This window comes from Lynx rufus, unplaced genomic scaffold (assembly GCF_022079265.1).
Source record: "Lynx rufus isolate CCGP_SWC_20201006 ecotype Redwood Valley unplaced genomic scaffold, mLynRuf1.p SCAF_3, whole genome shotgun sequence".
Taxonomy (NCBI): Eukaryota; Metazoa; Chordata; class Mammalia; order Carnivora; family Felidae; genus Lynx; species Lynx rufus.
In genome coordinates, this window is record NW_025814845.1 from 49,237,604 (window position 1) to 49,254,932 (window position 17,329).

The 17,329-nt window shown below is 32.3% G+C and overlaps 1 protein-coding gene across 1 annotated transcript in view; it reads right to left on the minus strand.

Moving 5' to 3' along the window:
• Positions 1 to 7,316: 7,316 nt before the first annotated feature.
• Positions 7,317 to 17,329, minus strand: part of TECRL (trans-2,3-enoyl-CoA reductase like) — a 123,260-nt gene continuing 113,247 nt past the window's right edge. The window contains exon 12 of the mRNA XM_047092152.1: positions 7,317 to 7,429. Coding sequence (XP_046948108.1) covers positions 7,317 to 7,429 — 113 coding nt within the window. The remainder of the gene's footprint in view (positions 7,430 to 17,329) is intronic.

Sequence of the window (17,329 nt, forward strand, 5' to 3'; positions counted from 1 at the left end):
GGGGTACCCACAGAGGAAAAAAAATACAAAAAATAAATAAAATAAAAATTTGACCATACTTCAAACTATACACAAAACATAATTTTGAGAATACTTGTTTTAAGTTTATTTATTTTGAGAGAGGGAGAGAGAGAGCAAGCTCTAGTGGGAAAGGGACAGAGAGAGAGGGATAGAGAGAATCCTAAGTAAGCTCTGCACTGTCAGCACAGAGCTTGACAGGGGGTCTGATCCCATGAACCATGACTTCATGACCTGAGCTGAAATCAAGAGTCTGAAGCTTAACTGACTAAGCCACCCAGGCACCCTGAGATTAATTTAATTGTAAATTAGCCACAATGCTTTCAAAGTAAAAGATAAGATATGATCTTTATGATTAGGAGATGTATAAAGTTTTTCTAGAGAACTTATGGAAGTAATCATTCATATATTTACATATTATCTATATGTATAATAGATTATATCAAAGTATTAATTCCTTTATATATAGATTATATAGATATATAAATGTTTATTTATGAGAGAGAGAGAGAGAGAGAGAGAGAGAGAGAGAGAGAGAGCAAGCAGGGGAGGGGCAGAGAGAGAGGGAGACCCAGAATCTGATACAGGCTCCAGGCTGGGAGCTGTCAGCAGAGAGCCCAACGCGGGGCTCCAACTCATGGACAGGGAGCTCAGACTTGAGCTGAAGTCTCACGCTTACCAACTGAGCCACCCAGGTGCCCCTAGGCAATGTATCTTAAGACCATAATGAAATGCCACCTCACATCCACCAGAATTACTAACGTGGTAAAGATGTAAAACAACTGGATATTTCATAGATTATTGGTGGGTGTGTAGAAATTACCACCTCTTTAGGAAAAATTTTAACTTCTTATAAAACTGAGCATGAACATTTAAACATTTCTTGTGAAATCCACACTTTGATCCAGCAGTTCCACTCTTGCATAGTTACCCAAGAAAATGGAAAATGTATTCCATAGATTTCTACAGAAGCTTTCTTTTAATATCCAAATCCTGGAAACAACTTTGGTATCCAACAATAGAAGATTGAAGTATGTTTACACAAAATACACAGCAAACTGAAAGACTCTCAAAATCTTATGCTGACTGAGATAAGCTTTTTGCATAGAGCAATACTGTGTGTTTCCATTTATATGGAGTTCCTAAAATTGATGCATGTTTAACAAATGTGTATAGCTAAATGTTTATGACAAATCTAGGGTGTGGCTTTATATGTGCTCACTATAAAATTCTTTCAACTTTAGTAAATGCTTGAATATTTTCATAATAATAATTTCTTTTTTTTACATGGTGCCAGGGTTTATTTGCTTCTCCTCTAACAGAGTGAAAGATCCCACTGAGTTATTTTATTACTATTTTTTTAAATATGAAATTTATTGTCAAATTGGTTTCCATACAACATCTAGTGCTCATCCCAACAGGTGCCCTCCTCAATACTCATTACCCACCCCCCTCTCCCTCCCAACCCCCATCAACCCTCAGTTTGTTCTCAGTTTTTAATAAGAATCTTATAATTTGATAGAAAAAGAAACAAGACAGAAATTTCTATACTCATATGTCACACAGGAATTGCCAAAGAAATAAAACAGTATGTTTTTAGTTCTCATCATTGTTTGTTTGTTTTGTTTTGTTTTGTTTTTAATCCATAAGCAGCAACATTTAACATTGACAAGTTGAGTTGATATTTTCTTTACTTGGCTTATAAGAAACTACATGCTCTCTCTCTCTCTTTTTTTTTCTTGGCATTATTTTACTGAGAACTACTTAATTTTCTTTGCTGAATCATTTCATGGTTTTTTTAGTCATTGGGGTATCCTAGAATTAAGAAGTTCTCTTTTCTATTTACAAATATTATCTTGGTAAACTCTGGTCTCTTGCCATAAAATGCTATCTACATATTGTCACAGTTGTGTATCTCTTGACCATATCTCTCTTCTAAACTCCAGACTTTTCCTACTAGGTATCTCTGTTACTGTCTGGATATCTAATTGTCATCAAAAACTTAATAATCCATACTGAACCACTGGTGTTTTCTGAAATATTCTATATCTGTAGTCCTTCCTTAATTATAATATCATCCTTATTATTGACCAAGCCAAAATTATCAGAGTCCTACTTTATTATTCTTTCTTTTTTTCTCAAACCCAGTCCTATTGACAGAATAGTCCACTATCTATCTTCAAAATATATTCAGAACCTAGCCACTCATCTCTATCTCCGTTTCTAGGACCGTGGTTTTACTCACCATCATTTCTGCATGGACTCCTGCACTTAACTAATAACTGCCTCCTTCTACCAAGTTCATTCTCAATAGAGTGGAGTAATACTATGCAAACAGAAAGCAGATCATGTCATAACTCACCATTTCCTGTGAGTAGAAGCCAAAATCTTACAAAACTGTCTAGCTTCATGTGCTTTCTCTGACTTCAGCTGTTACTACTCTCACTCAAATTTGATTACCTTTCTCCAGCTTGCTAGTTCTCAAAATGGCCAGGGATCTTCCCAAATAAGTGAATTTGTATTGTATGTTTCCTCTGACTGGAAAAAGATATATACTTGGCTCATTCCCTTACATCAATGATATCTGTACACAAAAGTTGTTTGTCAACGAGTCCAACCTTAATCACCTTATATAGTGTTGCAATCCATCAACATCACCACACAACAGATGTCAATGATACTCATTACTCATTTTTCTCTCATGTGACTTATTATTTCTAATTTATACTTACTTAGTTATTTAGTTAGTTATTATGTTAATTATTCCTTTTTTGTCTTTATAGAATACAAGCTCATTGGGAGGTGGGATTTGTGTCTATGTTCTTAATTCACATTTTCCAAACATAAACACCAATTCTCAGGATATAGAAGATACCAATCATATTTTATGAATCAGTTTAAACAACATAATTAACATAATTTGTCGAATGTGTCTGTGTATTAAAAAAATAAAATCAACAACTAAGAATGCACATTCTTTTTAAGCATACAAAAGTTATTTATATAAATTGAGAACAAGCTGGATCATTTAAAAAAGTTCATAAACTTAAATCATATTAGTAAATTACAGGTTGTGACCACAACAAAATTTGGGCAGATAATAATGAAGAAAGAAAAATGTAAAACATAATTGTACATTTAGAAACTTATAAACATAATTGCATAAGTTAAAGAGTAAGTTAAAGAGTATCAAATTGTAAAATACTATAAGCTGTGCTCTGAGGAAAATTTACAGTTCTGGAAATTTATATCTGTAAATATGTCATGATGCACACAAGAAACAATCAAATTTTAAAATAATTTGAGCTGTTCCATGAGGTGAGTTTAGTCTTGAGTGGTGATATCAAAAAATTAGAAAGTCTAAAAAGTAAATTTAAATTTACTTGTTAGGAAGTTACAGAAAGAATGACCATTTTTTAAAAATGTGGCAGGTTTTGCTTTCCAAACTGGGTTGAAGAAATATGTGCCCCCTGACAATGTGATTGACTCTGCTCCCAACAAGAGGTGTGGTCTTCGTTTGCTCCCCTTCAATCTCAGCAAAAGCTTGCGACTGTTCATGTTAATAGAGGATGGCAAAGTTATGATAAGCAGTTCTGAAGCTTGGTTATAAAAATCATAAAGCTTCCACCTGACTTCTTATTCTTATGAAAGGTACCATTGGACACCTGAGCTGACATGTAAAAAGTCCAAATACTGTGAAATAAAGATGCCTAAGGAGGTTCAGCAGCCCTAGTTCTTAGCTCTTTTGGGTTTCCCAGCACCAACCACCAGACTTGTAAGCGAATATGTTTTCAGATGATTCCACCTCTTGGTCTTTAAACTTCAGCAGAAGATGCCAAGTGGAGCAGAGACCAATCTTTCCTGCTGTGCCTTGTCCAAATTGCTGGCTCACAGAATCTCTGAGCATAATCTATAGTTGTTAATTTAGCTAAAACTGGAAACTCTGTTTCCCATATTTCTTTTTCATGTATATTTATAAGCTGGAATTGATAAGAATTGACAGTCAGAAATAAAGAAACCATTACTTTCTAAAGATCTCAGGAGCAGATCAGGTTGAGAGAGAAACAGAGGTTTACAGCAGATTCCAGAATCCAGGGAGTATCCCAAAGTACTGGCCCCAGGCAACCAGGAGTGGACCCAAGTCAACTGACAAGCCCTTCACACAAGTGTCTTTAAAGGCAGCAAATTCCACCAATCTCTACCAGTTTGCCCTTGATGGTTTCACCTGACAGCCAGCTATGTATGACTTTTAGGATTTCCCTTGAAGCTCAACTCTGCCTGACTGCAGTGACTGAGGCTGTTATTGACAGTGATTGTAGCTTCTCTTTCAATTCTCACCTTTCTGACTTTCACTTACCCAGTTCCTTTCACGTTCATGTAAATTCTAATTTCTATAGTAATCTCTTTAATCTGACAAAATTTTTGGTAGTTCTATTGTCCTGATTAAACTCTAATGCAACTATTAATTTATCATTTACTGTATTAAAATATCTATGACAAATATAAATTTGTTTTTACCTCTCTGGCTTATATTAGAGGCTATATGGTTAAATAAGAGATCTTAAAGAAATCCACAAATCAAACAATGTGAATTAAACCTTTCATGATTTTCATGCAGTGGGGCTAGTAAACTTTTTTTTGTAATGGGTCAGATAATGAATCTTTTAAAGTTTGTAGGCCTTTATAATCTCTGTTGCAGAAACTCAACCCTGCAAGTGCAATACTAAATCAGCCATAGACAGTACATGAATAAATGACTGTCACTGTGATCTAATGAAATGTAAACAACAACAACAACAAATAACTGTTAATAGGCCAGAATTGCTCTATGGATCACTGTTTGCTAAACTGTGGTTTATAGAATCATGTTGAAACAACTAAAAAGAGAAGAATCTGAGAATCTCTTCTACTTTGGATTCTACTCTATTTCAAAATTCACAAAACTGCTGTGTGCTAAAGCATATTTTATTACACTTTCCTGCCTTAGTCATTCATTATGTCCTAATTTCTGACACACATGTGTCTTTCTTCTGACACTAAATAACGCAGATACTACACTTCTACTTTTGAAATACTCATTTCCAATTAAAGTCTAATTCCACATATCAATTGACAAATTACATTGACTTAAATTCTCACAATCTCGTGTGTATCCACTCATTATATGCTCCAAATATCCTCCTGTACTTATTATGGAAGCCTGGTAAATGTGTGGGATCCCCCTATGGTGAAATGTCAAGGGAAATAGTGGTACATGAAATTCAAATTGATGCGGCCCCACAGTACTGAACTTTAGCTTGTCAAACAATTGTAAGGATTTATTCCCTTTGCTCCATGCTAATAATACAGCACTTACAGAGTGAAAAATAGAAAGAATAAATGAAACTAGTGTTCAAAGAGCCTGAAGAATTTGTTAACATTCACATCTTGTGGACTTCACCTCTTTTAGGCAATGAAATCTCAGATTTATTTGGTTACCCATAGAAGAAAACAAATTATTGTGGCATTCCTGAAACATTTGTAATTCTTTCCACAGGTGGCTTTAGAGCTTCTCCTTCATTAAGACTGCATTCTGTAGCTGCTGTGGTCTGTTAAAGTCACAGTAAACACTGCTGACAACCAGCTGTTCCTTTCTCGTACCATAACCGAACTGCTTAAAGTAGATCATCATTTGGTTTAAATCCACATATGTTATTTTTGCCACTCAACAATAAAAATATTAATCTACAAATATTCCTAATGTGAATCTTGAGTAATATGACATACTTCCCTGAGAGAATTACATTTCGAGTTACAAAATCCATTCTTAATTATACATGAGAGTTAAAATACTACTGAATATTTATATTCCTATGTTTTGACTTTGAATGGTGACTGGTTAAGAGGATTTGTTTTTTTTTCCCTCCATGTGACGTGACATTATTAAAAAATTTAAAGCACTATCAGTCAACTACAGCTGTTGATTGTTCAATTACACTGAGCTTAAATTTTAGGCATTAAAGTGAATGTCATCCTTCTTCCTGAGTAAATAATGATACTTCCATCTTTGAATTCAATTCGTGCAGATATTTTTAATCTGAAGTTCACTGAGATACATGGACATATTTTAGCATCCTTAAATCCTCTGAAATCATATGCACAATTGCTCATGCCATTTTTTTTTCTTTTAGGAAAAAAAAGTCTGCAGATTGATATCAGTAGATTAAAAAATGGAACCATGAGTCAAACTTATCAGTAATAGAAAAATGATTGCTATAACTTTATGACTGAAATAACTTCTAATTTTTCTCTATGTTTCAACTCGATTTTGGTAACTTGAACTCAAAATTATTCCGTTTCTGGATTTAAAGCCTTTAAATTAACATTTAAAGACAATTTTCATATCACATGCAGAAAGGTATTGAATAATATTTAAAAGAAATGACAGCAGACCTATATCATTTGCTAAAATCAATCAATAACATTATGTGATAAATGAATATATTGTAAGACAGAATTTTTCATTATGTTTCTAATAATGACATGTGACCCTGTGATACAGGACAGTTACAAAAACTTGTTGTCAGTGTTGTGATGTAATCAAGCTTTTCAAAGGTCTGTACCAGAGCACCAACTGTTGTTTTTCTTTTTTACTATATGCCATTTGTAAAAGCCCCAACAAGGTTTTGTTGGCTGCTTGATTGATTTTGTTGTTTAGATGGCTTTCTCCTTCAGAGTATTTTTAAACCATGACGTCAAGTCTTTGGAGCCTGCTCATCTAGCAAATAAGTCTGGGTTAGGCTAGAAGAGAGCTAATAGGGCATATTTCTAATTATCCTTATAACACATTCAAATTAAAAATAAAATAGGATCCAGTTTCAAAAGAGTGAATAGAAGAAAAGATGGTTAACCTTCCTGTACCTTTAGTTTTATCATTTGTAAAATCTCTTCTAGCTTGAAAATGCTATGATTTCAGTTTCAAGAAACATCCAGCAAGTGAATCATAAGAACAATACCGCATTGATCAGGATAATGGTTTGAATAGGAAGTAATAATGAGTGTTGATGACCCCCTCAGAGGACCCAAGCTATTAAACATCTAAGGTCAATTTCAACCATCAGATATTTTCACTTCAACTACCAAGTGAATTTATTTGAGCAGAATCTGGGCCTGTGTACTTGAATCAATAATATACAATGAACACAGAGTTATGATGTCTCATGCTAATGAAGCAGAGAACCGATCTTTATCCTTCAGGCTTATTGGATTGACCTAAGAACAGGACTTGCTAAATTTTATAATTGGTGGATGATCTACTCTTAAGTGTTATAGAACAAGACAGAAAAATAAAGACTCCAGTAGAGGTATATCAGAGGTATCAATCTTCTGATGTGAAATAAATATGTAAGTGCTTCCAAACTGAGATGGTCTGCTGAAAAAGAACATAACTTCTGTTAGATTTTAACTATATTGCAACATTTGGCTATATATTCCCTATTAAATATGTAGAAATTTTAATTATGGAAGTTCATTTTCCTTTCATTTATATATTTCATACCAGAAGAATCAACACCTTTTTTCAGTGAAATAGCACAAATGAACGTTTGTATTTAGAAATATATTTAGCTACAATTGTCAATGCTATTAAAGTAATATAAAAATGCTAATGAGGAAGATACTTCCATCAAAATATATTTAAAAGTAAGCCTCAGTGATTAAGATTAATAAATACAAATATAATACAAAACACCTACAGACAAGAATTACAAATACAAGAGGTGGAAATCATTATATCTCTTCTCTTTGTCATCCATTATGGTCAGTTAGAATGTGCTTCTAGATCACCTTTACTGGAATAACTCTCTTAAGATTTTTTTGTTGTCTTTAATTTAAGACTTTTGAGAATCATGGTTTACTATTGCAAGGCAGAAGCTATGAGCATTGATTATATTAATGAATACAAAAATTGAACATCTAAACTGATTTACATTTTAAACTATATCTACTTATTGAAGAAAAAAAGTAGATCTAAAATATGGAAAAAAGAGAAGATGAAAGTGATTTTGTGTGAGATGATCTACCATTATAAATAAGCCTTTGAAAAAATAAATGCAGTTGTGACTCAGTCGGTTAAGCATTGACTCTTGATTTTGGCTCACATCATGGTACCACGTGAGATAAAGCCCTGTGTTGGGCTATGCACTGACAGGGCAAAGCCTTCTTGGGATTCTCTGTCCCTTCCCCACTCAACATGTTCTTACTCTCTCTCTCTCAAAAGAAATAAACATTGAAAAAAAGAAAAAAGAAATGATAAAGAGGATATTTGGGTGCTTTTCCATGGGTGCATCTCACGATGCAGTTCCTCTTTTTTGAGCCTTTTAAGGGAAAATGGAGAATATTTTAATTGTTTTATAATACTTTTTAGATACCTGATTTAATTTTTAATAGAAAACCAAGAAAAATTATCCCTATGATTATATTGTTGTTTTTTTTTTAACTTACTAAGAGTAACATAAGATTTGGGGGAGGAGGAACCTCAATCTTTAAGTAACATAAGATTTGGGGGGAGGAGGAACCTCAATCTTTAAAAACTGATTCAGTTCAAAAGTCTCATTTTATTTATGAAAAATATATGCAAAAATTAACTTTATTGAAGTATAACATTAAATTAAAATTTTTGCTTTCCATTTTAGTGTTTTCCCTAATTTCAGAGTTACCTGTGTCTGAGAATCTGATAATGAGATAGGAATTAGAAAGTGTTATAATCTCAAGTATGACACCCTTCAAATCCTGACTAAATTACCTTGATTCTTTTCATACAAGAGAACCATAACATCAAAACTGGAAGCTGAAATATCCTTCAACTGTTGAATGATAACCTACTATGAAATAATACATGGAATACTATACATGAATTACTGTACATGAAATAATAAATGGAATACTATTCAGCAATAAAGAGGAATGAACTATTGATACACAAATCAACATAGATGAATTTCAAATGCATTACAAGTGAAAGAAGTCAGACTCAAAAGTGTACATATTATGATTCCATTTGACATTCTGTAAAAGTTAAAATTATAGTGACAGAGAACATCCTGCTTTCCATGGTTTGAGGATAAGTGGAGTGGTTGAATCAAGGAGAAGGATAACAGAATTTTTTTGCATGATGGAACTATTTTGTATCTTGATTGTGATGGCATATGTTACATGATTTTATATATTTATCAAAAGTCATAGAACTGTCCACTAAAGAGAATGAACTTCTTGAATGCAAATTTAAAACAATAAATTAAGTTGCACAGCTAAAGTACTTTTCATAGTCTATGTAGTTTTCATGAAAAATTTATGCTTTGTTAATTTAGTGAGTACACTATAATTTATTGAACTTTCACTTTATTGATGAATACTTAGCTAACTTCTGATATTTCAGTGTTATAGCTCTGCATTGGGTTTCCTTAAATATGTTCTTTAATGCTCAGAGCTTCTTTAAAACATAATGTCTATTACCTTCTGAAGGGACTAAATTGAATGTCACATGACTAATGATTATATTATTTTTCCATTATCCTTATCCCAATTGGGCATTTTCATTCATTTTTCCCATTTTAATTAAGATAAAATACAAAGAATATAAAATTTGCCATCTTAACCATTTAAAGTGTACAGCTGTAACATTACTACATTCAAACTGTTGTGTAATCAGTACCATCAGAAATTACCAGAACTCATTTCATGTTGCACACCTAAAACTCTATACCCACTGAACAATAACTCCTCATTCTCTTATCCACCTAGCCCCTGGAAACCACCATTCTACTTTTTATGATTTAAACTACTCTAAGTACTTTATGTAAATAGAATTATATAGTATTTATCTTCTTGAGAATGGTTTATTCACTTACTATAATGTCTTTAAGGTTAATGCATATTATAACATATGTGACAATTTTCTTCCTTTTTAGTGCTGAATAGTATTTTAGTTTATGTATGTAAATGATATTTTGCTTATCCATTCATCTGCCCATTTGGGTTGTTTCCACATTTTAGTTGCTATGAATAATGCTACTAAGAACATGGCTGTACAAATATCTCTTTGAGACCTTGCTTTCAATGCTTATGGCTATACCCAGAAATGCAATTGTTGGCTCACAGGGTAACCCTATTCTTAATTTTTGAGGAACCATTATTTTTTTTCATATAGAAGCTGTATCATTTTACATTCCTACAATAGTTTGCAAGAGTTTCAGTCTCTTCACATTCTTGTCAACATTTATTTTCTGTTTTATTTTGCTTTGGTAGTAGTTATCTTAATGGGTGTGAGATGGTAACTATTATAGGTTTGATCTGTATTTCCCTAATAATTTGTGATATTGAGTACCTTTTCCTGGGCTTATCTGCCACATGCAATATTTTTTGAAGAAAAGTCTACTCAAGCCCTGTGCCCGTTTTTGAATCAAGCTGTTTATTTTTGGAAATTCAATTTTAGGAGTTCTTGATATGGTCTGAAAATTGATGCCTTATTAGATCTATGATTTTCAAATATGTTGTCCCATTTCATAGATTATCTTTTTACTCTGTTGATAGTGTCCTTTGATGCACAAAACATTCTTAAGCTTCTTGAAGTACAATTTATCTATTTTTTCTTTTGTTGACTGTGCTTTATTGTCATATCCATGTAACCATTGCCAAATTCAATGTTCTGAATTTTTGGTCCTAAGTGTTCTTTTAAGAGTTTCATAGTTTTAGGTCTTATATTCAGGACTTTGATTTGTTATGAGTTAATTTTTTTATATAGTGATAGATAATGGTCCAACTTTATGTTTTTAGGAATTGGAAATCTTAAAATTGGAATATCCAATTTTCTTAGTGTTGTTTGTTGAAAAGACTATCCTTTCCCCAGTAAATGATCTTGAGACATCATCAAAACTCATGTGACCATATATGAGAATTTATTTATGGGTTCTTTATTCTATTCCATTGGTCTATATGTCTATTCCAGTAGTACACTGCTTATATTTCTGTAGTGTAGAAATTTTAAAATCAGGAATTATGAGCCCTCCAATTTTGTTCTTCTTTTTAATTATTGTTATGGCTATTTGGGGTATCTGGAGATTTTATATTGATCTTAGAATGTTTTTTTCTGTTTCTGCAAAAAAAATCTTTGGGATTTTGATAGACATTGCATTAAATCTGTAGATCACTTTGGAGTAGTAATAAGATCTTAAAAATATTAAGTTTTCCAATCCATAAACATGGGATGTGTTACCATTTATTTATGTCTTCTTTAATTTATTTCAGCAATGTTTTGTAGTTTTCATCACACATGTCTTTTGCCTGCTTGGTTAAGTTAATTTTATTTTTCAATGCTTTTTTTAAATGCGGTTTTCTCTTCTTTTCTTTTTATTTTAGAGAGAGAGAGAGGGAGAGACAGTGTGAGTGGGGGAAAGGGGCAGAAGGAGAGAGAGTATGAATCTCAAACAGACTCCACATTCATCATGGAGCTTGACCAGGGCTTAATCCCACAACCCTGGGATCATGATCTGAGCTGAAATCAAGAGTCACATGCTCAACAGACTGGGCCACCCAGGCGCCCCTAGAGTTGTTTTCTTACTATCCTTTTCAGATTGTTCATTGTTTGTATATAGAAGTGCAACTGATTTTTTACCATTGACATTGTAATCCCGCTAATTTGCTGAATTCATTTATTGATTCTAACACTATTTTGTGGAATCTTTAGGAATTTCTACATATAAAATCATATTATATGTGAAAAGAGGTTACTTTACTTTTTCTTTCCAATTTGGATGCCTATTATTTCCTTTTCTTGCCTAATTGTTCTGGCAGGGTCTTCCAGTGCTATGTTTAATAGAAGTGGCAAAGCTGGTATACTTGCCTTGTTCCTGATCTTAGAGGAAAGTTTTCAGTTTTTCAACACCAAATATAAATTCTTTGTGGATTTTTTATATATGGATTTTATTATGTTAAGGTAATTTCCTTGTAATACATAATTTGTTGAGTGTTTTATCATAAATGGTGTTGGATTTTGTCAAATGTTTTTTTCTGCATCAATTGAAATAATAGAAATGATCATGTTTTTATTTTTCTTCTGTTAATGTGGTATATTACATTGGTTAATTTTTGTTTGTTAAGCCATTCTTATATTCCAGGAATAAATCTAATGTAATTATGGTATATAGTCTTTTTAATATAATGTTGTATTTGTTTTCTTTCTTCTTTCTTTTCTTTCTTTTCTTTTCTTTTCTTTTCTTTTCTTTTCTTTTCTTTTCTTTTCTTTTCTTTCTTTCAGGATTTTTGAATCAATATCCACAAGGGATATTGGTCTGTAGTTTCCTGATAGTGCCTTTGTCTGGCTTTGGTATCAGGGTAAATTTGGTTTCATAAGATGAGTTAGGAAGCATTCTCCACTTTGTTTTTTTTTTTGAAATTTTAAGAAGAAATATTAGTTCTTTAAATGTTTGGTAGAATTCTTAAATGAAGCAGTCATGTCCTGGACTTTTCTTTGTTAGGAGATTTCTAATTACTGATTCAATCTCATTACTAGTTATAGGTCTATTCAGAATTTTTATTTCTTCATGATTCAGCCTTGAAAAAATTGTGTTTCTAGAACTGTGTCCATTTTATCCAGATTATTCAATTTTTTTGGCTTATAATTTTTCATAGTACAAATTCTTATATAAATCCTTCATTTCTATAGAATTGGTAGTAATGTCTCCACTTACATTTCTGATTTTAACAAGTTGAATCTCCTATTTCATAGTCAATCTAGTGAAAATTTTGTTAATTTTGTTGATCTTTTGAAGAACCAATTTTTGGTTTCATTGATTTTTGTATTTTTCTGTCCTCTATTTTACTTATTTCTGATCTTTAATATTTCCTTGTTTCTGCTAGCTTCGAGTTTGAGTTTCTCTTGTTCCTTAAGTTGTAAAGTTAGATTGTTGACATGAGATCTTTCTTGTTTTTTTAGATCTGTGTTTGTAGCTTTAAATTTCCCCCTTAGCACTTTTGCTGCATCCCGTAAGTTTGGTATATTGTGTTTTTGTTATCGTTTATCTAGCATTTTCTAATTTATCTTGTGATTTCCTTGACCCATTGATTATTTAAGAGTGCATTGTTTAATTTCCACAAATTTTAAAAATTTCCAGTTTTCCTTCTGCTATTGATTTCTAACTTCAATCTATGTGATCAGAAAAGATCAAAAGATCTGATCTTTTAAAGTATTTAGAGACACAATTTGTGACCTAATGTATGCATATTCTGGTGAATGTCCCATGTGCACTTGAGAAGAATGTATTCTGTTGTTGGATAGTGTGGAGGAATCAGTGTCTGGAGTCTGGGACATTCCCCCAAATGGATGCCGAGTGGCCATCAGCTGCTTGCCCATATATTCTTCTTTCTCATTAGAAGAAAATTTTGCCCTGTTCTCAGTACACAGTAAAATTCTTTTGTTGCTTAATAGTATGCATTGTATGGCATTTGGCCAGCCCCTGCAGTATATCTGCCCTTATGCTGGAGGGGAATAGGATCTTCACCTTTTTTACAAGAAGGGTGCATGCAGTCCATCACCCTGAGTGGGCTATCAGACAGGCCTGGTGGCCATGGGAGACCTGCATATACTACAGACACTGATCTTTTATTTCTTCTCCTTTCTGTAAGTAAGTAAAGTGCTGTTCCAACTAGTGATATACATGGTGAGTCCTCTTTGGCAGCTGCAATGCTGTAGAATATGCAGTGGACCAGTGTCTGTGAACTCCTACTTCTGATGGTTGACATTGTCATGATTTTCACATTTTCCACACAATGGGTATACTCACCTGGGATTGGTAGCTGGATCTTCTTCCCTGACAGATACAGTGTCCTATATGTGCTAATTCTAGTTAGTTTATTGTGTTATTTGGGTTCTTCATTTCCTTATCTTGTGTCTAGTTGTTCATTATTAAAAATGGGATATTGAAGTCTGTAACAATTGTGGAAATATCAATTTATTTCTTTAATTCTGTGAATTTTTGCTTCTTATTTGATTGTTTGTTGAGACATAAATGTTTATAATTGTTATATCTTCTTGACGTATGGGACTTTTTATTTATATGTCTTTTTTTCTCCTCTTACAAACTTTGTTTAAATTTAAAGTATATTTGTATTATATTAGTATAATCATACCTGCTCTCTTTTGGTTACTATTTGCATTGAATATCTTTTCCAACCTTCACTTTCAACTTATTTGCATCCTAAGATCTAAAGTGGCTCTCTTGTAGACAACATATAGCTAGCTCAGATTTCTTCTCTATTCTGCCAATAGCTGTCTTTTGGCTAGAAAGTTTAATCCAATTATATTAAAACTACTTACTGTTAAGAGGAAAATTAGTTTTGTCATTTTTCTATTTATTTTCTAGATGTCTTATAGCTTATATTGTCCCTCATTTCCTTCATTACTGTCTGTTTTGTGTTAAGCTGATATTTTATATTGAAAAGGTTTAAATTTCTTCTCATTTACTTTTGTGTATATTCTATAACTCTTTATATCTGGGTTACCATGAGGATTATATTTAACATCCTAACATTATAACACTTATTTAAATTTATACCAGCTTAATTTCAATAACATAAAACCTGCTCATTTAAAGCTCTGTTCCCACTTTTTTTCAGTTATTGATGTCACAAAATTACATCTTTGCACATTGTGTGTCTGAAATCATAAAGTTACGTTTTTTTCATAAATTTATGTTTTTAATGCATTAATCTCTTAAATTATTACAACATAAAATAAGTAGTCACAACCCACAGTTACAATAATACTAGCTTCTAGACTAATATTTTTTAAATGTATTAGTCTCTTAAATCATGAATAAAACCAAAACCTGTGTTATGAACTATCATTACAATAATGCTAGCTTTTATAATTGCCTGTGTATTACTTTTACCGATATTTTAATTTCTTTATATCACTTTTAGTTACTGTTCAATGTCCTTTCATTACAACCTGCAAGAATACCTTTATAATTTCTTTCAGGACCAAACTCTAGCGATAACAAACTCTCTCAACTTTTCTTTATCTAGGGATATCTTCATCTCTCCATCATTTTTGAAGGACACTTTTGCTAGCTATACAATTCTTGACAGTTTTTGTGTTTTTTGGTTTTTTGTTTGTTTCATGTTTGTTTTTCCCCTTCAAATATATCAGCCCACTGACTTCTGGCTTCCAAAGTTGCTGATGAGAAATCTACTGATAATATTATTGAGGATCATCTTTTGTATAGGATGTCACCTCTCTCTTGCTGTTTTAAAGATTCTCTCTTTGTCTTTCCACTACTTGATTATAATGTGTTTGGGTATGAGTCTCTTTGAAATAATCCTACATGGAATTCATTGAGCTTCTTGGATGTTCATATTCAGGTCTTTTATAATGTTTTTTTAAAGTTATATTAAGTGGTACTGCTTTTTCAGTTAGGTTTCTTTGTTAATACAGAAGACTAAATACATCTTCATTTATTTCTTTTCTTTAATTTTATTTATTTATTTTGAGAAAGAGAGAGTGAGAGAGAGCAAAAGTGCTAGTGCAGGGGGAAGAGAAGGAGAGAGAGAATACCAAGCAGGCTCTGGGCTCTCAATATAGAACCCCATGAGGCCCTCAACCTCCCAAACTGTGAGATCATGACCTGAGCCGAAACCAAGAATTGGATGTTTAACTGAGCCACCCACAGACCCCTTTTTTCATTTATTTCTTAAACATATTCTCTTGATTTTTAAGTCTTCCTGTCCTTAAGAGAAACTATGTGATTCAGTGGACTAAAGGGAGAACTAATTAGTTCTAATCTACATATATTTTATCAATAAAGCTGTGTCAATTCTATCTTGACATTTCCACCATCATTCTTGATAAAAAAAAAAAGCACTTCCATGCAATGAAAGAGTCAGAAAGACTCAAAACACACACACACACACACACACACACACACACACACACACACACAAAATGAACCAAAGCTCCAAAAATGGAATATGTTATGTTAATCACTGATATAAGTAGAAATATATATATACATATTCATCTAATTTCATCTAACATTTCAATTCTGTATCACTAATTTCTGACACAAAATGTTGAATTAGCAATTATATTGAAGTTTAACTTTAATGCTGTCTTGCTTTTCCATTCAATATCACAAATATATACTACTATTTTAACATTTTAGCAACCTACCTAGTATATCCCCTGCCCAGTAGTGTATTTAATACATCGAAGAACCCCATAAGGGACTGTTATCTTTTGTCTATTTTTTACTGCTGTAATTTTTTTCCTATGTTATAAATTATCTGTAGATTGTATATGTCAATAAGATATTTGAGTGCTCTGAGAAATAAAATTTTATTTCCATTCTTTGAAATATCTGAAAAAGTATTGTTCTCTGTGTTTCTCAGGGACAAACTTCTTGTTATCATTCAAGAAGATGACAAAGAAGTATAATGTTTTATAATTTATTATTTGCAAATAACAATGTAGAAGCAATGTGGTCATCCTCTATACTCGCACTAGAAGTATGAAAATTTTAAGATTTTTTTCTCGCATAATATATGTTTTTATAGTCCTCAATATAAAACTGCTTGCTTTGCTTTGCATTTCTCAGTAGCCTGTTGCACATGACCATATTTAATGTTTTTTCATGAATCAAGTTCAAGTAGATGGAAGTGACCAGTTTGTCTTAATAATCACTGAATGGCAGTCCAATTGTCAGTCTTTTAAAACTGAAATTTTCCCTATGTAGCAGTTGCTAAAAAAACATAATTCATCTGAATTATATACTATTGTAGAATAGAAACTCATTTCACATTAGCAACTCTAGAGTCAGTATCCCTAATTGAAAAAAAAAAGAGATAAAGAAAAAAAGAAAGACCTCTAAAACTGAGCGCTTACTGGTGTGTAATCTGTTGATTGAACCCTTGCAGTGTTCTTATATATTTGCTCATGACTACAGATATAAGTATGATTAAGTCTTGATTCTTGCCTGCAAGAAATACATAGAATATACTATCTATTAAGGCAAGAAGGTAAGTACTTATAATATGATGTATGGTGTATCAACTGATATAATAGAGTATGTTTAAGTATAATAGAGAATAAGTATATAAGAAACATCCACAACTTGTGAGAAGAGAGTATAGGAGAGCGTCAGGTTATGGAAAGTTTCATAGAGAAGTTATCAGCTCAATTTATCTTCAAAGGTGATTTCATAGCTTTATGATTTTGTTCATTTGGGGATAAACACGTATACATGTGTGCATGTGTGCATATATATAAACACATTTAATT